Raw genomic sequence first — 21178 nt, forward strand, 5'->3', positions numbered from 1 at the left:
AGGAAATGTGATTGGGGTTTGTATCTACATGGGGAGCCCCCATCCCTGCTTGTCTGACCCTCCTGCTGAGTATCAAGATCCCCACTCAGCTGGCATTAGGATGGTCTCCCAGCCATCATTCCAGAGCAGCCTGTGATGACAGAATATGTCAGCTGACCTAAGCGTGAGGCAGTTCCTACTGAGATACGCTAACTAGCAGTAGAGGTATCCCTGCTTTGAGCGGAGGAGACAAGACTCCTACCACCTGTGAGCATGGAAGGCTCCCAGAGTGATGAGAAGTTGTAACCCCTAAACCCCCCGTCTTCTAATGGTGTTTTATCCTTTCTCTCCTGGATCCTCAAGAGCCAGGCAGAAAGGAGGCAGAGTCAAAATGTGCCTGTTTGATCTGTTTCTTAGTCATTGTTCAGAGTTCCATTCTTCTTGAGTAGAATTTCTCAACAATGGCACTACTGACATTTTGGACCTGATAATTCTTTGTTGGGCAGAGGTGGGGGGAGCTGTCTGCATTGTAGGATGTTTGGCAGCATCCCTGGCTCTACCCAGTAGATGCCAGTAACACCCCAAGCCCAGTTGTGACTACCAAAAAATCTCCAGACATTGCCAAGTGTCTCCCTGGGAGCAAAATCATTCCCAGTTGAGAACCACTAGTCTAGAGGAAAATGAGCATACTCTGGTTTTACTTATATAGAACCAGGACTTTATGCTTAATCTAAAACCCACATTTTCCCCTCTATGCTACCTCCTCCCTAAGAGCTTTTTTTTTTTTTTTTTTTTTTTTTTTGAGATGGAGTCTCACTGTGTCACCAAGGCTGGAGTGCAGTGGCATCATCTCGGCTCACTGCAAGCTCCGCCTCCTGAGTTCACACCATTCTCCTGCCTCAGCCTCCCGAGTAGCTGGGACTACAGGCGCCCGCCACCACACCTGGCTAATTTTTTTTTTTTTTTTTTTTTTTTTTTTTTTGTATTTTTAGTAGAGACAGGGTTTCACCGTGGTCTGGCTCTCCTGACCTCGTGATCCACCCACCTCGGCCTCCCAAAGTGCTGGGATTACAGGCGTGAGCCACCGCATCCAGCCCCTAAGAGCATTCTATAGAGTAATAGTCCTGTAAGATTCTACTGAGTGACACAGTCTAGTAATGTAAATTTGGAAAGTGCAGGGTTAAACAACACATTTCAACACAGGATTGTGAGCTTTTAATTAGCTGGTGGCGATCACTGTGAACATCTGTAAGAGTTTTCCTAATTTACCAGACCACAGAAGAACCCTTTTCCTTTGGCAAACCTCCCAATTCCAGTGACTTTTAACCACTGCCTGCCCCCTTCTGTTATCTGTATTATTTTGTGGTACTGTTATCCATCCTGTCACCCCCAACCAAAGTCTGCATTTGCCTTGTCTCTTGCTTCTCCTATTTCCGTCACATTGTTATTCATCTTGTTGTACCTCCATTTCTCTTCTAAATATTTCTCAAACCTGCCCTCTTTGCAGCTTCCTACCTGGGTTCTTTTGCTCCCATTTGTCTCCAGTACCACCTCCAGGTGGACACCAGCATGATCTACCATATCCCTCCTCTGCATAAAACCCTGATGCCTTGGGGACAGGGGAGGCAGGATTGGGCCAGTCACACCAGTGGGCATCCTCATGGAGGAAGGATGCTCATGTGTACTGTGTGTGTCCCTGTGTGCCAAGTGCTGCTGTATATCTGCCATAATCCCCTACCTCCACGAGGCAGAAGGATTTACCATGTTTTAAGGATGGGGAAACAGTCTGGGAGGAAGAGGTTAACTTTCCATGTTAACACAGTAAACAGGGCTGTCGATGCAAGGATTTTGAACACAAGCTCTTGCTCCTCAGACAAGAGACAGGAAGCTAATTTCAATACCCGTCAGGCTGGGTGCCGTGGCTCACACCTGTTATACTAATACTTTGGGAGGCCAAGGCAGGAGGATTGCTTGAGACCAACAGTTTGAGACCAGCCTGGCCAACATGGTGAAACTTCTCTATAAAATATACAAAACTTAGCCAAGCATGGGGACACATACCTGTAGTTTTAGCAACTTGGGAGGCTGAGGTGGGAGGATCGCATGAGCCTGGGAGGTTGAGGTAGCAGTGAGCCATAATCATGCCACTGCACTCCAGCCTGGGAGACAGAGCAAGATTTTGTCTCAAAAAAAACCACCCCGAAAACAAAAACTCTCAAAAGAGGTACCCTCAGAAAACTTTGACTGTGCAATATTTGAGGAGAACATATTTGGAATTTTTTTTTTTTTTTTTTTTTTGAGACAGGGCCTTGCTCTGTCATCCAGGCTGGAGTACAGTGGCTCAATCATGGCTCACTGCAACCTCAACCACCCAGGCTCAAGCAATCCTTCAGCCTCAGCCTCCTGAGAAGCTGGGACCACAGGCACACACCAACATGTCTGGCTAATTTTTTCCATTTTTTGTGGAGACAGGGTCTCACTATGTTGCCCAGATTGGCCTCGAATTCCTGGGGTCAAGCGATCCTCCTGCCTTGGTCTCCCAAAGTGCTGGGATTACAGGCATGAGCCACTGCACCTGGCCCTGGAATGTTTTGTTGTTGTTGTTTGAGATGGAGTTTTGCTCTTGTCACCCAGGGTGGAGTGCAATGGTGCGATCTTGGCTCACTGAAACTTTTGCCTCCCAGGTTCAAGCAATTCTCCTGCCTCAGCCTCCCTAGTAGCTGGGATTACATGAGCCTGCCACCACGCCCGGCTAATTTTTTTACTTTTAGTAGAGACGGGGTTTCACCATGTTGGCTAGGCTGGTCTCAAACTCCTGACCTCAGGTGATCTGCTCGCTTCGACCTCCCAAAGTGCTGAGATTACAGGTGTGAGCCACTGCACCTGGCTCTGGAATGTATTCTTAATATCTTATTTTTGTTGGGAGAAGTTCCTGTGGCCCACCTTTATTTAGTTGAATTTTTTTTTTTGAGACAGGGTCTCACTCTGTCACCCAGGCTGGAGTGCAGTGGTACGATCTCAGCTGACTGCAGCCTTGACCCAGGCTGGAGTGCAGTGGTGCGACTTTGGCTCACTGCAAGCTCTGCATCCCAGGTTCACACCATTCTCCTGCCTCAGCCTCCCGAATAACTGGGACTACAGGCACCTGCCACCACGCCCAGCTAATTTTTTGTATTTTCAGTAGAGACAGGGTTTCACCATGTTAGCCAGGATGGTCTCGATCTCCTGACCTCGTGATCCACCCACCTTGGCCTACCAAAGTGCTGGGATTACAGGCGTGAGCCACTGCACCCGGCCAATTTTTGTGTTTTTTGTAGAGACAGGGTTTTATCATGTTGCCTAGGCTGTTTTCGAATTCCTGAGCTCAAGGGATCCACCTGCCTCAGCTCCCAACGTGCTAAGATTATTGGCGTGAGCCACTGCTCCCGGGTTCTTTAGGTGAATTTGCTACTTTTTCCTTGTCTAAGATGAAAGCCGTTTCAAGAGAGAACTGAGGTTTAAGTACCTGTACTCTTTGGGGTCTTACAAATACAGTTTCAAGGGTCCTTGAGGAAGGCACCTGAGGGCCTGGGCACTTGAGAGGCTGGGAAGGGCCCAAATCCTTTGGGACAGGATGTGTCACAGAAGGGGTGCCAACCTCAGTAAGACTCAAAAGAGACCAGACACACATGACTGCTCATGGATGTGTATTTTAATAAAAATAATTCTGTCAAAATACAACAGGAGTTTTTTTTTAATCTCTCAAGTACAATTTTAATAAGATGTTTTGTGTTAGAGTTCTCTCTCCATCCTCCCACACCCACAAGTTTCATGCTAATGCCAAGTATCAACTCTCGAGGACAAAGGCAAAACCAGTGTGCACAATGTGGAGGATGTCTGTTTCAGCTGTAGTTACTAATGGAGGAAAACCCGATGCAAAGAGGCAAATGCCTGAGGCAGCCAGAGGCCACAATCTGGCCACAGGTCTGGGTGCATGAGACTGGCAGTCTAGTAGGGCTCCACTGCCTGGCTGCCACACGGGTGCATACCTGAGTTGTGAGCAACCAAAGGAACTTTCAGCTCTGACAGTTCTCTGCCTTATCTTCTTTGTGCTTGCTTAAGGAGTGGGAAGGCGCTGGGTGGCCAGGCAGTCCCCACTTCTGTCTTGTGGTGTCCGTTTTCATGGCCTGCACCCAGCCACAGACCCATGTGGATGGGGATGGGGGTTCTGGCTTGCTATGAGTGCCAGCTTTTGCTCTGGAAGGAGTGACCATTTGGTGCCGCAAGGGGAAAGTGAGTAGGGAAGGCTGCTCCCCAGAGCCAGACAAACCAAGAAAGCCAGGTCTTCCTCCTGCCCCCACGAGTCAGGTCCAGCCCTTCACCAGGGCTCCCCCAGGTGCCTTTCCCACTCTAGGCTCCTGGAAGCAGGCTGGTAGGACTGGATGTGCATAAGGGGTACCTCCGGCTGGCAGGCAGGCCTGGACTCTCAGCAAGAGAGTGGGCTCAAGCAGCTTGGTTTTGGCCCTCTCCACAGCTTGTGGGGCAAAGGCTTATGTCCCAAAGGTGAGCTGCCCAACTGGGACAGAGAGCCCCTCTGGAGAGGAACAGAGTAAACAACTTGGACTCAGCTGAAACAGTGAGATAAGGCACAGAAAATGGGGAGGTGGCCATGGGTACCGAGTGCGAGCCAGGCAGACACCCAACCCCATGCAGCACACAGCTGTCCCGAGCCCTCCTGGGCCCTCTCAGCCACTCCACAACCTAAGCTCAGGCACCCATCCTCATCCCTGACACAACCCTGAAGTTAGCAGCTTCTCAGATACTGCTGGAGGGCACATCAGCCTAACCCCTCATGGGGCTTATCTGCCATTCAGTTTCAGGACTAAATAAACAGTGTTGCCCAACCCACAGGGATAAGGGATAGTCTCGGCTCGGCTACTAATTTGCTGTGTGACTTTAGCCAAGTCACTTAATCTCCTGGGTCTGTTTCCTTATCTGTAGCAGGAGAGGAATGGGGGAGATGTTCACTGAACCCCATTCCAGCTGCAAAAGCCTGTGGTTTCAATTCCCAATCCTGCTAGGCTGTGATCATTTTAACAGCCCGATGTTTCCAACCTCAGGGTTTGGGAGCTAGGTAGCCCCAGGCTGTCACAAGAGATGAATTTCCTTTACGGACAGGACACCCCCTAACAGGCCATGGTCTATGGGCCTGCCAGCCCCAAGGACCAAGAAAAAGCAGCAGCTATAGGATCATTTCCCAAGGCAGAATTCTGAGAGCACAGGGCCCAGGGCCCAGGGCCCTGGCCCCATCACCAGCAGTTGGTCCAATTCAATCATTTTTCTTGCCCAGCTGTGGGCCCAGTGAGGCCTGGTGAGCAATGAGTATCTCAGGCCACACCAACCATTCCCATGTCCACCAATATGGAGCAGGAGCTTGCACAGCCCAGATTCAGGCAGGGACTGAAAGTTCAACTTCTGGCCTTGCCATGGCTGACCCTACTCTTTGCATGGGCAGCTTCTGCACTCCCCTCACACTGTGAAGCACGTATGATAATTCCAGCCCGTCCTGGTGCTCCTCTGTGTAGGCTTCCTCCCTTTCCTCCTCCAGGGCAGCCAGTCCTCTCCACAGATGGGCCACCCCAAGTCCTGGCAACCATCTCAGCCTTTCCTTTTCTGATTCCCCAATGGTAGCGGGACCATTTTTACTCCGCCAGCTGTGAGGATCTATCTGAAACAGCTGGTGGGACATTGTAAAGCTGATGGAGTCCCATCCTCTGGCCAGCAAATACTCCCAACAGTCTTTCCTAAGACTGGCTAGGGTCCAGCTGCAGGGAGCTGTCTGGTACAGTGGCAGTGAAGTCTGGCCTAGGGGATCAAGGATTCCAAACACTCCCTGGAGTAGCAGCCCAAGAACCTGCCTCCACAAGGTACTGGTTTCTCAACAGAAAGCATCCATTCTCTCAGAGCTGTGCAGAGATGGTGAAGATCCAGGCAGGAAGAAAGCAGCCCCTGTACTCAAGGGCCTCTGTCCTGGGAATGGAGTCTTCTTTCCAGCAGCCTGACACACAGAAGCTCTCAGGACGAAGGCAGGTAGTTTCCAGGCAACCAATTTAGAGTAAATGTATTATTTGGCCATCTTAACAAGGGAAGGTAGGGTATTGAAAAGGGAGGAAAGGGGAGCAAGGCAGGCAGTGTGAGGTGGGGTAGAGTGGTAGATAGTGTGCTGGCCAAGGACCCTCTACCTCTGCTGTGTGGCCCTGGGTCACGTTATCACTTCTCTGGACCCTTGGCCCTGTAGTTCTCTGCTCCGTCCAGCTCTCAGGGGCCTAAGGACCCACAGTTCTTGGGATGCTATAAACCAACATAACCATGCCCACTAAGTGGCCCACCAAACCCTATTTGGGTTTCCTAGGCTGCAGCTCGGCCTGTGACTCAAAAAAGGGGGAGCAAAAAATAAATCACTTGGCTGAGGTGACAGAGATGATTCTTTTTTAATGAGTTGGACTCAAAGAAAACATGGTGCCTGGACAGCCTCACCCAAGAGGTGCTGGACCACTAATGCTACGATAAATACTGTCTTTTTTTTTAATATATATATATTTATATATATATATAAAATCTCATTTGTTTTTTATTTATGAAAATAATAAGCTATCACCAACTTGGATAGGCTTCATCACTAAATTAGCAGAAACCAGCTCAGCACAAACTCTCCAGAGATAAATACTGGTGGCTCAGTCAGGAGAAAAAAAATTTAAAAACCCCAACCCCTCCTCAAAACAAACCACCCCCCTTTCAAAATAGAAGGCGCTACATGAGAGTAACCAGCCAATACTGTGTCACAGGCCGCTGCACGTGAAGGGGAGAGAGAGAGACTGAGGGGGTGGTGGGCAGAGAAAGGAAGGAAGGAAGGAAAGGGAGAGGGGGAAAGGCCAGGCAGGAGGAGTGGACTCTGTCGATGGCTTCCCAGTCCCTGCACCAGGTGCCTATGGAGGGCAGGGCAGCTCCAGCCCTGGGGCCAGCGGAGGGCCAGCCAGAGCCAGCCAGCACGGTCAGCTAGTGCAAGTAGTCGTCGACTCTGGCAAAGGAGCAAGAACCCAGGCCTGCTCGGGCCATGAGCCGGAGACACTCAGATGCCTGGCCCAGGGCGAGCATCAGAGGGGGCTGCTTTGGCAGGTTCTGGGACTCTGTGGAGGAAAGAAAAGGCCTGGTCACTGCCCTGCCCAGGGTTTGGGCCCAGGTCAAAGTTCCCTTGGGAGTGGAAGGAGGGGGCAGCGGACAGATTCTCTTGGAACAGAGTGTTCAGTACCTCTATGTAAGTGTGTCCCAGCCACCAGGCCATGGCCCTGAGGTCATGCCAGGAACCTGAGGTCCTTAGCCCCGTGTAGAGCACCGGGCTGGCCTGGGCCCACCGCCATGGCCTAGGACCCATCATGAACTCAGCTGGGCAGATGGAGGTCAGGGTTTAGGTTCAACCATGGGAGCCCAGGAGTCCTGAGTCACCAGAGATGGCCTATGCAGAGCTTGCTGCCCCAGTGTGGACAAACAGCTCTTACTGGGGCCGATTGGGGTGGGGGGTGGGAACCACCCAGGTAGCCATGGGGTCAGCTTCTGTTTTTGTTAGATCCACTCATCTAGGCCAGGCATGGTGGCTCACACCTGTAATCCCAGCACTTTGGTGGGCTGAAGCGGGCAGATCACCTGAGGCCAGGAGTTCAAGACCAACCTGGCCAACATGGCAAAACCCCATCTCTACAAAAAATACAACTAGCCAGGCATGGTGGCATGCACCTTAGTCCCAGTGACTTAGGAGGCTGAGGCACGAAAATCGCTTAAACCCGGGAGGCGGAGGTGAAGATTGCGGTGAGCCAAGATTGTGCCACTGCACTCCATCTTGGGCTACAGAGCAGATTTTGTCTCTAATAATAATAAAAAATAGATTCACTCACCTAAAATGGCGCTGTTGAGGGCAGCACACACAGGTTCCCTCTGGATGGGGTCAAGCTGCTGGCCAACTGGGCAGCTCCAGGGGTCTGAGTATGCCAGCAGGCTGAAGGCATCCTATAGGACAGGGCATTCTTGAGAGGACTGTGGCACACACCATAGCCCGCCCCAATACCTGTGGCTCCAGAGGGAGACAGGGCCCTGCATGATGCCCAGCCTGGAATGTGGGGTGTAGGGTCGAGCAGGGCTATACTCTCCCCAGAGCCTGGACACGCATGTCCAGTGGGCCCAGATGCCCCACTTCCCTCTGCAGACCTGGCTGGAGCCTACTCTTTCCTGCTGCTCCCTGGACTCTCCTGGAGCCACCCTGCCCCTAACACCAAATGAGGCCTGCTCTGCATGAAGTCTGGCTCATCCTGTACCTGCAACATCTCTGTGTGGGCCAAATTCTTGCCGTACTCCCGGCCCAACTGTTCACTTAATGCCTGCAACTCGCGGCCAAACAGAATGATCCTTTCTGTGGCAGCCTGGTTGCCCCCGCAGAGCTGCCGCCGAGGATGCCCGTCATCTGCATCCAGAACGCAGTGGAGAATACATTAGGAGAGGTGAGGAGGGAAGGGCAGGACTGGGGTGGGGCAGGAAGGACTGGGAGGAACAGGTAAGGCAGCTACAGTTGAGGCATTCTTCTCTTCGTCCACCTGGCGCACAGTCTAGGGTTCAGGGAGGACTTGGAAGCTGTCCCTCTTCCCAGCCCGCACAGACGCAGGGTGCTCATTAGGGTGGTCTTGGCACAGGCCAGGGCCTTCGTACATTTGGAGCCACCTCAAGGACCCATCCACAATCGGCTAAGGAGGCAGTGGACAAGGTCTGGCTGGAGCTTCTCAGGATGCCAAAGCCTGCCTAGCCCAGCTCCTCCCAGGGGAAGAGGGCACCCAGACTGCACACTGCCCTCAAAGAATAGCACACCAGGCCGTGGCTCTCACCCATGCTGGACTCATCCGTCTGCAGGTCCTCATGCTTGTAGGCACCATTAACAATGCGCGTGGACATGCTTCCTAGCACACCGTTGGGGTAGTGCTCTGCCTCCATCTCCATCTCACTGTCGCTGTGGGGAAGGGTTGAGGTGGGAGTTGGCCCAGGGGGTGTGGTTGGAGAAGCCTGGTTGGGCCTCCTTTCAGGCTATAGCCATGGGTTGCTGTGGGTAAACCGAGGACCCCCCAGGAACATGAAAGGACAGCTCAGGCTTCCAAGTCTTCAGCACTTGGCCCCTACTGTGACACTAGCTATCCTCAGAGGCCTGTCACCTGATTCCCACCCTTGTCCCAGCGCTGCCTCTGTGATTTTCCCCTCCCTAGCCCTCCTCTGAGTTCACACACCTCTTCTACATATTCCCCAATCTACTGACTGGGCCTCATGGCCCCCACGGGCATCTCTGTGGCCTTGGTTGGGAGCCAAACCCAGGTCAGCCTTGAGGTGTATCTGGGGATGCTGAGAGCCACCTAGAGCTCTAGCCTGCATCTTAGCTTCCCCTGCCTGCCCAACCTGGCTGTCTATAAGCCAGAGCCAGGGGAAGCTCCCTCATGATGTACCTGAGGGTTCTCACAGGCCCGGCCTCTTTGGAGGAGACCACATCCTCAGCCTGGTATCATTGGAGCCTCTGGAGAAAGCCAAGGCCAAGGAAAGTGCAGCTAAATCGTGGGGAGAACCAGAAGCCAGAGCTGACATCTGGCCCGGTGGGCCAAAAGCTAGGACTCTAGGCACAGACCTGAGATGGAGGCTGGGGGTGAAGGGCAGGGCACTCAAAGGATAGACTGCAATGGGCCCAGCTGGCATGGGGCAGAAGGCAGAGGAGGAAGCAGAGCAAGGCAGGCACCTGGTCTCCTGGTTACTGGTACTGCTGTGGGGCTGGGACTTGGTGGAGTCTGTTGAGTTGGACTCGGAGTAATTGACGGAGGATGGGGAAGAGGAGGACGAGGAGGAGGAGGACGAGGATGAGGAGCTGGGTGCAGGGTATTTACTGTGGTTCTGTTTGCTCTTGGTGGACACGACGCCATTGCTACAGCTGGGACTGTCTGCTCCTAGAAGCCAGGGGGATAGTCAGAAGAGGAGGGGCAGCTTGCCCTCAAGTGGAGCCCCAAGAATAACCACAGTGGTCCCATTTCCCTTCTCCCAAATCCAGCAGCGAGCCCGGAGCCCAGCCTAGGAAAGGGTATGTGGGGTGGCCTCTCTCCTCCACACCAGTTCTTCCCAGAGCCCTCTGGAGAGTGGCTGACCTGTGTTGTGCATGTGGGAACTACTGGGGCCATGTCGGGGGCTGAGGCTGGGGGAGCCAGGATAGCTGTCCTGGGACTTGGGGCTTCGGGAGCTCAAGCTGCGGACCTCACTGTCCGTCCCATTCACCATCTCCACAAACTGCCGGCACCTGCAGAGGGAGCGGAGCAATAATGCTCTGGTTGTGGTCCAGGCTGACGTTCCCACCACCAGCTGAGAGGGGCTGGACTCTGGGGGAACTGGGGTCATGCCCAAGACTTACTTGAGCATGAAGAGGAGGTTGGGGTTGTGCTCCAGCAGCCCTGGGTAGAAGCGCTGGGTGGTCTCGATGGCCTCGCCCACACGGCCCTCCAGCACCAGCTTCTGGATCTCTGCAGGGTGCAAGAACACAGCAGTGAGCAAGGGCTACAGACCTCTCCCACAGCCACACTCCTGGGATGCTGCCAGCCTCAGGGCAGGGGCCGGCCATGATCAGATGGGCTGGCTCAGAGTGCCTCGCCAGCTTGAAATGCTCACAGGAGAGGAGGCTGGGGAAAGAACCTGACTGCCCAGCCCAACAGATCCTGGTTTCTGCCAAGCGTCAGAGTCCTCAAGAATACGGGGAAGATGGAGGGGAAACTCAGTCCAAAGGCAGGAGGGTAAATGCGGAGGCCTGTTCCTGCAAGGCACATGGTGCCAAGAACCTGAGGGCAGGGTAGGGCTCCAGTTGGGGCAGCATGATCTGGGGATGGGCACCCAGGCAGCTTGGTGGCCTGAGGGGCTCCTCTTCAGATAGACTCCTCTCTTTCCAGGCCTCACAGGGTAATGGCAATGAAGTCACACTGGTTTCTGATCAGGGCTGTGCCTGGTGGTCTTCAGGGGTTGCAGCATGCCCCCTGCTGGGAGAGGAGGCCATCCTCCTCATGCTGGCACCTCTGACGTTGACACCTCTCAGGCCATCAGCATCTTGCTGCTGCCTTTTTGCTCTTGCCATGGGGCCTGGTGCATCTCGCTGGGAGCAACTTCAGGGTCTGAGGCTCTCATTCATAGATCCCAAGTTTGGGATCCCTTTCTGTCTGTCTGGCTGAACACAGCTTCTCTGGGAGACAGACACATGCATATACAGAAGAGACAGCAGGCTCGGAAAGGGGCAGGCAGGCACTCACAGACACGCATATCCGCATCCACTCGCCCTCACTCTCCTTTTCTCCTTCTAGCTCCTCGCTGGGCTCTTTTTCCTCTTTTCCAACACCCCTCCTTCCATGAAAGAGCCTCCAGATACACAGCATCCAGGCCAGCATCAACACTAGGAGAGCTCTGGCCAAGCGAGGACTCTAGGTTGTCAGCAAAGGGCAGGACCAGAGGTGGGGAGCAGAAAGCAGTGCTCCCACAGCAGTCATTGAACACTGGCTTTGCCCTGTCTGACCACTTCAGTCCCCTCTCTGGCTAGGAATAAGCAGAACTACTAAAGCTGAGTAAATGGTGAGAAAGGCAGAGAGTTTGGTAACAGGCAAACAGTCTTCCTGGAAGACCATGAACAGGAGGCTGAGAAGAATCCAGGATTCAGGGGGAAGGAAACAAGCAGGGAGGAAATGGAGGAATGGAACTAGCCATGCCAGGGCCTGGCCTGCGCCCAGCCTTCAGAATGTGCATTAGGGAGGCTGCGCTGAGACGTCTCCATCCTGCCAACTGTCCATCGGGGCAGTGCCATCTTGAAGGTGGGACAGGAACATGGCCTTGGGCTGCAGGCTGGTCATGAGGACCAGAGCTGAATGGACTCCTGACAAGTGAACCAGGGTTGGCATGAGCCAGAGAGCAGAGTTAGGGACAGGTGAGGGAGGAAAAGGGGAAAGCAGAATAAACCTTACTTTGTCTGTTCTTTATGGATGCCTGTTCTTCCTGAATCGGGGTTTCAGTCATTCGAGCAAAAGCCGTGGCTGTAGCACAATACCCATGATGCACGAGGTAAGATGAGACCATGCTAGAAGAAAGGAAGAGCTTCAGGTGACACTCAAGAACTACACTTCTCACTGACCACCCGATGGACTCAGGGCAGATTACCTCCCCCAGAGGTCTCCCTAAACACGTCCTGGAGGTGTAACCTCCACAGAATGAGAATAACGGGGCTGAAACAAAATGGAAACTTCCCCCATGGTGCCCCGTGGCCACGAAGTCAGGCTGCGGAGGGGCTGTTCACCACATCTGTGCCCACAGTTCAGAGGAGTGGCTGCAGTTTCTCTGAGACATGATGCCCACAAGTAAGTGAGTACGATAACAGAAGTACACACACAGGCACACTCCTCACAGGTGGCTGCCTCTTTGGGAACTGCAGCAAGCCTAAGAGGCCAATGGTCTCATTGATAGCGTCCCGAAACTGCAGCCAGTCAGGTAATCTGGCAGCTTCCCAGACAAGATGCATGCCACATGCACACCTTCTACAGACACAGGAGCCCCTCTGCAGGCTGTGCCATGTACCTGACAGAAGCATTTCAGTCCCCCAGGTGAACCTGCCCTCAGCAGTTCCAGCTCTAGTGAGTGAGTGATGGGAAGCTAATTCACAACCCAGAGTTACACCATGATATGCCACAAATCAGGGGCCCAAGAAGCCAAGCGATCAGGCTGATTTTGCCCGGCAGAGATAGGCAGCAGCAGGGCCAATGGGAACAGAGTCACTGGGAAATGGTCTGGAGGAGTCTGACTCCCAGTAGCCATTTTACCCCAGCAGAAGCTGGCTGAACAGTGGTACATGTGTGTACACACATAGAGCAGAGGCTGAACCCTCAAATCTGACGTGTACAGGAGTGAACACCTTGGTGTGTGCATGTATCTGATGTCATTACTGTAACTCTAAACACAAATGTCTGAAGGGTTGTCAGGTGGAAGGCGCAGAAGTTTGGGTGTGTGTTCCCTCAGGCTTTAAGGGGTAAATGAGATAATACACATAAAGTACCTGGCAGGAAGAAGTCCATAAATAAGACTTCTTCTTATTATGAAATGATATATTACATAATATTATAGTATAAATAATAATTATCAGCTGGGCGTGATGGCTCATGACTGTCATCCCGAACTTTGGGAGGACAAGGCGAGAGGATCACTTGAGGCCAGGAGTTCAAGACCAGCCTGGCCATCATTGCAAGATCTCATCTCTACTTTAAAAATAATTATTGGCTGGGTGTAGTGGCTCTCGCCTGTAATCCCAACACTTTGGGAGGCCGAGGCAGGCAAATCACTTGAGCCCAGGAGTTTGAGACCAACCTGGGCAACATGGCAAAACCCTTCCCCACAAAAAATACAAAAAATTAGCCATGCATGGTGGTGCATGCCTACAGTCCCAGCTACTCAGGAGACTGAAGTAGGGGAATTGCTTGAGCCCAGGAGGTCGATGCTGCAGTGAGCCATGACTGTGTCACTGCACTCTGCCTGGGCAATACAGTAAAATCCTGACTCAGAAAAAAGTAAAGTAAGTATAATTATTATTATTACACCATATTATTATTATAAACACAAGGGGAAATATGAAAAATTCTTTACCTACAAGAGGGTTACCTACACAAGTAAAACAGAGGAAATCACCAGACCTTCCACTAGAGGAAGCCAGCCAAAAGGCTTGTGACAAATTTGTCTCTGTGATAACATAGCCATTATCAATATTCATTAAATGAAATTATATAAAACCATAGTACACAAATTATATGCAGGTCTTGGCAAATGCTACATATGAACACAAACAAGCACATGGATACACACATGGAAACAGAAACACCTATGTGCTATGCCGGACATGGTAGCACATGCCTGTGATGCCAGCTACTCAGGAGGCTGAGGTGGGAGGATCACTTGAGCCCAGGAGTCCAACCTAGGCAACATAGTGCGACCCCATCTCAATATTTTTTTAAAAACCCCGAAACAAAAACACATCCATGTGCTGAGCCTAGGCCCTGAAAACTGAGAGGATCAGTTCCTCCTCTACACAGACTTGGCATCTTCACCCCTCTCCTTGCCCATCCCACCAAGCCTGCTATGGGAGTGGCACTGTCCTGGCCATCCAAGGAAGTCCTTGTCATCTGCTCTGGGGGACTGGGAACAAGAGGCAGCAATGCTGTTTTTCCTGGGGAAGGTCTGGCCACCTAGCCCCTGCCTCAGCCCATCCTTGGGGTCTGCCTCAAGGGACAAAGGCTGTACAAAGAAACCAGTGTGCACCCCAACCCCACCCCAAGGACCCTAGCACCCTGGTGCCTTTGCGGGGCAATGACCAGAGGTAGTGGAAGCCTAGCTGTTCCCCATGCCCATGTGCCCATCCTTGGGAGCCAAGCTAATACCCACCTCCTGGCAGAGTGGGTACTCGTCACTGCCTCACTCAGGCTTGCAGATGGCAAGTGCAAGAGAAACCCAAAGCTGGCCTCCCTTGGGAGTTCAGTGACACTGGCTTCCAGGACAGTCTGGGAATTAATCAGCCAAGGAGCTAGCTTAGCTGGTCCTAGGGAGGACTCCCTTCCCTCCACCACTGCTACAGACGAATGAGACTCAGCTGGATGCTGGGCCCTGTGAGGTGGCCTCAGGCCAGAGTCACCGCATCATGGATACTCCCTATGGTAGAAAAAGGGTCCACAGAGGAAGAGACCACAGGGCATCCTCTGCAAAACCCTCTGCAAAATGACCTGGTGAAGGAAAACAGCCCTGCTGGTGATCTTATATACAGGAGCCTCCAATCTGGCTGAGAGGCAAAGGTTTAATTAGGAGTAGCCCGGAGAACTTGGCGGGAACTGTCCATCTGACGAGAGAGAAGCAGGAGAGCTGCAGGCTGAATCGCCCTGGGAATGTTTCCCAGAAAGGATCCACCCGCTGGAATTTGTAAGAACAGCTTGTAGCCCTACAGGGGCCTAGAGTGAAGTGGGCTGGGGTGGGGTGGGGGTGGGTAAGGGCGGGAGCAGGGCACTCACTTCTGCAGCACTGCCTGCCACTCGCCAAGCCGAGCACTGATGGGGAAGCAGTGGACCGTGCCCTGGACCTTGGCACGCCACTCCCGCATGTAGTCCTCAATGTCAAACAGGAAGGGCTGCTGACCAAAGTTGGCGTCCACAATCTCCCCAGGTGTCTGCAGGCCTACGGTGGGGTAGAGGTTGGCCTGAGGAGGAGAATGAAATGTCAGTCAGGCCGTGAGGGCAGTGGGGTGGTAAGGCCTCACCTCACCTCCATGGCTGCTGCCGGCCCATGCTCGGGCTGGAAGAGTTGTAGCAAGGCTGGAGGAGGCAGGGCAGAGCCACCTCTGTCCACCTCCCTAGCAGAGACATTATGCCCCAAAGCTTGAGGGAAGAAAGCAAAAGAAAAGCAAGCAAGGCACATCTTGGAGAGTGTCCTGCCCTGCATCAGAGGCCATTGTGTCCTCAAGGCCCAAGAACCCTTTCTGGAACTCAGTCAAGGCATACAGAAATGGGCTGGGCTCCACGACCCTGCAGACATGCCCATGAAGGTCTGCTGCAATAGTGGATCATGGTTCCTCTTGGAAAGTTCCAGGGCCAAGGATCTCTCTGCCGCAAAAAAACAGACACATGAGGCCGGGCACAGTGGCTCATGCCTGTAATCCCAGCACTTTGGGAGGCCAATTTAGGAGGATCGCTTGAGCCCAGGTTTTCGAGACCAGCTTGGGCAACGAAGTGAGACCCTATCTCTACAAAAAATAAAAAAATAAAAATTAGCCAGGTGTGGTGGTGTGCACCTGTGATCCCAGCTACTCGGGAGGCTAAGGTGGAAGATGGCTTGAGTCCAGGAAATTGAGGCTGCAGTGAGCTGCGATTCTGCCACTGCAACCCAGTCTTGGTGTCAAGAGTGAGTCCCTGCCTCAAAAAAAAAAAAAAAAAAAAAAATAGATACACGATGGGGTAGGCAGAGATGGGATGACACAGGAAAGGAGGGAGGAGGGGAGCATGGCAAAAGGGAACCAGTGGTCTAGACCCCGGTGCTGGCAAAGGGTGAAGAGAAGCTACCCTTCCTGTTAGAGGCTCGCTAAGAGGAGGATCTTCTGGCCAGTAGGGTGTAGGGCTCCGCTTTCCACCTAGCCTCTGCTATGACTGGCTTTTGTCTGGTCCCTCCCTCACTTGATGGTTCCTGGGGCTCCCCGCTGCTACTATCCAGAGCCTCGCTAGCCTCCTCCCCACTGTCACTGCAGATGGTCTTCTCAGGGCCCTCAGTCCACTCTTCATCCCGTGCTCAGGCCATGTTCCTTCCTGAGTACCATGCACTTTTTTTCTTTGAGATGGAGTTTCGCTCTCGTTGCCCAGGCTGGAGTGCAATGGCGCGATTTCAGCTCACTGCAACCTCCACCTCCTGGGTTCAAGCGATTCTCCTGCCTCAGTCTCCTGAGTAGCTGAGATTTACAGGCATGCGCCACCATGCCCGGCTAATTTTGTATTTTTAGTAGAGACAGGGTTTCTCCATGTTGGTCAAGCTGGTCTTGAACTCCCGACCTCAGGTGATCTGCCCACCTTGGCTTCCTAAAGTGCTGGGATCACAGGCGTGAGCCAGCGCACCCGGCTAACCATGCATTTTTGTATCTGCACAAGGTGTGGGACCTTTTCCTGTATGCTGGCTTCAGCCCACCATGGGCTCTGCACACAGAGGACCTCTCACTTCCTTTCTTTCCCCTACCATCCGCCACACCACAGGCAAGGCCCGCCTCCTCCAGGAAGCCTTCCCTGACCGTCACTGCCCACAATGTCATCCCCCACACCTTCTTGCATGTGGATGCATACTGGCCATGCTCATGCCTGGTCATTTCATGTCACATCCCCATAACTAGACTCTTCCCTAGTCAGGGTCAGCATTCTCCACCTGAATCTGTTCTCTTTGCCTAGGACCACAGCCCCTCTCTGGGGCTTCCAGGTAGGAGGGAAAGATTCTGAGCCATAGACTGGAGGTTCTAACAGGACCCTGGGTGCTATGGTCTGGGCTTCAGAGGCCCATAAGATCACAAAGGCATTTCCTGGGGCATCACTGGGGTGTCTGGGATCCCAAAGCAGCCACCAAAGTCAGCAATCCTTCCTTCCTTCCAGAACCCAGCCAGAACACACAGAGCCAGGCCAAGCTCCCAGCATCCTGGATGGAGGCACTGCATGTGATTAGGCCTGTGATGACTCATAACAAAGAGGTACTGGGGTACAGGTACGGGATGGCTGGAGGTGAGGATACACCCTGAACTAAGCAAGCAGAAAACCCCATCCTTTTATAAAAAGAGAAGACCCCACAAAGCTCACCTCTCTGGCTTGGGGGTGCCCTAGGTAGTAGCAGATGAGTTCCCCTAGGGCACCGGCTTTCCTCAGGGATCTCTGATGGGTATGTACAGGGACTGGGTTCCCTCACAGTTCAGGAATAATTCCCTACACTCTGCACCCCAGGTGACACAGAGCTGGCTTAGACCAGCTGAGCCATGGAGCTATCTTCATTCCACCACCCTAACCCCCCCCAGGCCCACAGCTGCCTCTGGAAATGCCACAAATTACTGTCACCTGCTAAGAGTCGTAGGAAGACCAGACCTTGCTGCTGGAGAGAGAGGAAGGCCAGCAAGTGCCCCTCCTGGTACCCTCAAGCTGACAGCATGGCACACATCCCTGGTTGGGGAAAGAACCAGACTCCACACCCTGCACTTGCAGGTACCACCATGCCCACCCCGGTCAGCCCCCAGAAGCCCAGGAGGGGAAGACCCAATAGCAGTACTCACCGGGAGGTCTGTGAAGGCTATACCTGTGGGGGGAAAGGAACAGTCATCAGGGCCAGCCCCTGGGGCTACTCTGCCTCTGCACCCCATGGTGAAGCCAGTGCTAGGGCCGGGTATTGTTTTTTTTGGTTTCTTCTTGTTGTTGTTGTTTTGAGACAGAGCCTCCCTCTGTAGCCCAGGCTGGAGTGCAGTAGTGCGATCTTGGCTCACTGCAACCTCTGCCTCCTGGTTCAAGCGATTCTCCTGCCTCAGCCTCTCGAGTAGCTGAGATTACAGGTGCCCACCACCACACCCATATTGTATTTTTAGTAGAGACAGCGTTTCACCATGTTGGCCAGGCTGGTCTTGAACCCCTGACCTCAAGTGATCTGCCCGCCTCAGCCTCCCAAAGCGCTGGGATTACAGGCGTGAGCTACTGTGTCTGGCTGGGCAGTTTTTTTTTTTTTTTTTTTTGAGATGGAGTCTCGCTCTGTCACCCAGGCTGGAGTGCTGTGGCCAGATCTCAGCTCACTGCAAGCTCCGCCTCCCGGGTTCACGCCATTCTCCTGCCTCAGCCTCCCGGGTAGCTGGGACTACAGGCGCCGCCACGTCACCCGGCTAGTTTTTTGTAGTTTTTTAGTAGAGACGGGGTTTCACCGTGTTAGCCAGGATGGTCTCGATCTCCTGACCTCGTGATCCGCCCGTCTCGGCCTCCCAAAGTGCTGGGATTACAGGCTTGAGCCACCGCGCCCGGCCCTTTTTTTTTTTTTTTGAGACGGAGTCTCGCTCTGTTGTCCAGGCTGGAGTGCAGTGGCCAGATCTCAGCTCACTGCAAGCTCTGCCTCTCAGGTTCACACCATTCTCCTGCCTCAGCCTCCGAGTAGCTGGGAATACAAGTACCTGCCACTATGCTGGGCTAATTTTTTTGTATTTTTAGTAGAGACAGGGTTTCACCATGTTAGCCAGGATGGTCTCGATCTCCTGACCTCACGATCCACCCACCTTGGCCTCCCAAAGTACTGGGATTACAGGCGTGAGCCACTGAGCCCGGCCCGGGCTAAGTAGTTTTAATTAGACCATGACCTTCTCTTCACTGGCGGCCTGGCCAGAAGTGAAATCAGACGCTTAGGTAGGTGCACAGCTCTTCCACCCTCAAAGAAAGCCTGCTAAGGGGAACTAAATTCAAAAGATCTATCCCCTGTGGCCCTTCAGAAGGCCTGATTCTCTCTTGATTTGACACATATTTATGGAAACCTATTGTGCATGCCAGATCCTTTTTTGGAAACAGGGTCTCACTCTGTCGCCCAGGCTAGAGTGCAGTAGCACAATCTTGGCTCACTTCAATCTCTGCTTCCCGAGTTCAAGCAATTCTCCTGCCTCAGCCTCCCCAGTAGCTGTGACTACAGGCACATACCACCACGCCCGGCTAATACATATTTTTGTATTTTTGGTAGAGATAGGGTTTTACCATGTTGGCCAGCTGGTCTTGAATTCCTGACCTCAAGTGATCTGCCCGCATCAGTCTCCCAAAGTGCTGGGATTACAGGTGTGAGCCACCATGCCTCGCCCCTTTTCCATCCATTACTTCGTCTGATCCTCACACCAACTTTGGGAAGCAGTTATCCCATTTTACAAAGGAGAAAAGCCTTAGAGGTTCGACAATTTGCCAGTAGTCATAAAGCTAGTAAAAGTGGTGGGGCTGGATTCCTTCCTAGTGCAATGCTCCAATGTCATCTCTAAGCTGACAGAGAAGTGGAAACAGGGAGGGTGGCAGCTGCCTATCTCCAGACCATACGCAGTCAGAGTCCTCAGAGGTTCCAAGCTGGCAAAGCGCAGGTTAACAATGGCCTGTGTAGGAGGATCTCTTGAGAACAGGAGTTCAAGACCAGCATGGGCAACACAGCGAGGCTCCATCTCTACAAAATATATAAAATTAGCTGTGGTCCCAGGGACTTGGGAGGCTGAGGCAAGAGGACCACTTGAGCCCTGCAGGTTGAGGCTGCAGTGAGCTAGTATGATTGTGCCACTGGGTTCCAGCTTGGGTGACAGAGCAAGACCCCATCCCAAAAAAACAAAAACAAAAAATAGCTTGTCAAAAACCCTCCTGCCAAGAGAAGTGGCTGCATTTCTAGGGACCTCAGCTCTGAATTGGAAGTGAGAGTAGAGGGAAGTGGGACCCCAACCATATAAGCAGGCCACCAGAGCACCCATGTTATTCACATTGAGAAATGACTCAGGACCAGTGGAGGTTCTCCCAAGGACTAAACACCCTCTCATTTTTTAGATAAAGTCTTTTTTTTTTTTTTTTTTTTTTTTTGAGACGGAGTCTAGTTCTGTCTCCCAGGCTGGAATGCAGTGGCGCAATCTCGGCTCACTGCAAGCTCCGCCTCCCTGGTTCACGCCATTCTCCTGCCTTAGCCTCCCAAGTAGCTGGGACTACAGGTGTCTGCCACCATGCCCGGCTACGTTTTTTTTGTATTTTTAGTGGAGACAGGGTTTCACCGTGTTAGCCAGGATGGTCTTGCTCTCCTGACCTCGTGATCCATCTGTCTCGGCTTCCCAAAGTGTTGGGATTACAGGCGTGAGCCACCGCACCCGGCCAGGTTCACGCCATTCTCCTGTCTCAGCCTCCTGAGTAGCTGGGACTACGGGATCCTGTCACCACGCCCGGCAATTTTTTTGTATTTTTTTTTTTTTTTCTGAGACGGAGTCTCGCTCTGTCACCCAGGCTGGAGTGCTGTGGCCGGATCTCAGCTCACTGCAAGCTCCGCCTCCCGGGTTCACGCCATTCTCCTGTCTCAGCCTCCCGGGTAGCTGGGACTACAGGTGCCGCCACCTCGCCCGGCTAGTTTTTTGTAGTTTTTAGTAGAGATGGGGTTTCACCGTGTTAGCCAGGATGGTCTCGATCTCCTGTCCTCGTGATCCGCCCGTCTCGGCCTCCCAAAGTACTGGGATTACAGGCTTGAGCCACAGCGCCTGTCCAATTTTTTTTGTATTTTTAGTAGAGACGGGGTTTCACTGTGTTAGCCAGGATGGTCTCGATCTCCTGACCTCATTATCCGCCCATCTCGGCCTCCCAAAGTGCTGGAATTACAGGCGTGAGCCACCGCGCCCAGCCCTAGATAAAGTCTTACATCTCCCAGAAGCTCCTGAGCTTTTGGCCTCAGAGGTTTTCAAACTGCTGATTCCTTAGAGATCTCCAGTCTGCTACTCCAACCCCTACCCAGAAAAGAAATTGAAGCCCTGCAAAATAGAACAGGTGAGGATCTGACAACAGGTCTCCCAGAAACCTGGTCGGAATCATGTCAGCCAGTGCATACCACATGCTTCCTC

The 21178-nt window shown here is 52.8% G+C and overlaps 1 protein-coding gene across 4 annotated transcripts in view; it reads right to left on the reverse strand.

Moving 5' to 3' along the window:
- Positions 1–3652: 3652 nt before the first annotated feature.
- Positions 3653–21178, reverse strand: part of RANBP10 (RAN binding protein 10) — an 86577-nt gene continuing 69051 nt past the window's right edge. For 3 of the 4 annotated variants that reach the window (XM_030924619.1, XM_030924618.1, XM_030924620.1), the window contains 10 exons: positions 17870–17892; positions 15096–15280; positions 12021–12133; positions 10436–10544; positions 10176–10324; positions 9776–9980; positions 8886–9007; positions 8325–8470; positions 7908–8019; positions 6852–7145 (listed from right to left, as the gene is read on the reverse strand). In XM_030924619.1, the coding sequence (XP_030780479.1) occupies positions 7015–7145; positions 7908–8019; positions 8325–8470; positions 8886–9007; positions 9776–9980; positions 10176–10324; positions 10436–10544; positions 12021–12133; positions 15096–15280; positions 17870–17892 (1295 nt within the window). In that variant the 3' untranslated portion in view covers positions 6852–7014. Of the gene's footprint in view, positions 7146–7907; positions 8020–8324; positions 8471–8885; positions 9008–9775; positions 9981–10175; positions 10325–10435; positions 10545–12020; positions 12134–15095; positions 15281–17869; positions 17893–21178 lie in introns of all 4 variants that reach the window. The other variant, XM_010355087.2, reaches the window with a different exon arrangement.

This window comes from Rhinopithecus roxellana, chromosome 20 (genome assembly GCF_007565055.1).
Source record: "Rhinopithecus roxellana isolate Shanxi Qingling chromosome 20, ASM756505v1, whole genome shotgun sequence".
Taxonomy (NCBI): domain Eukaryota; kingdom Metazoa; phylum Chordata; class Mammalia; order Primates; family Cercopithecidae; genus Rhinopithecus; species Rhinopithecus roxellana.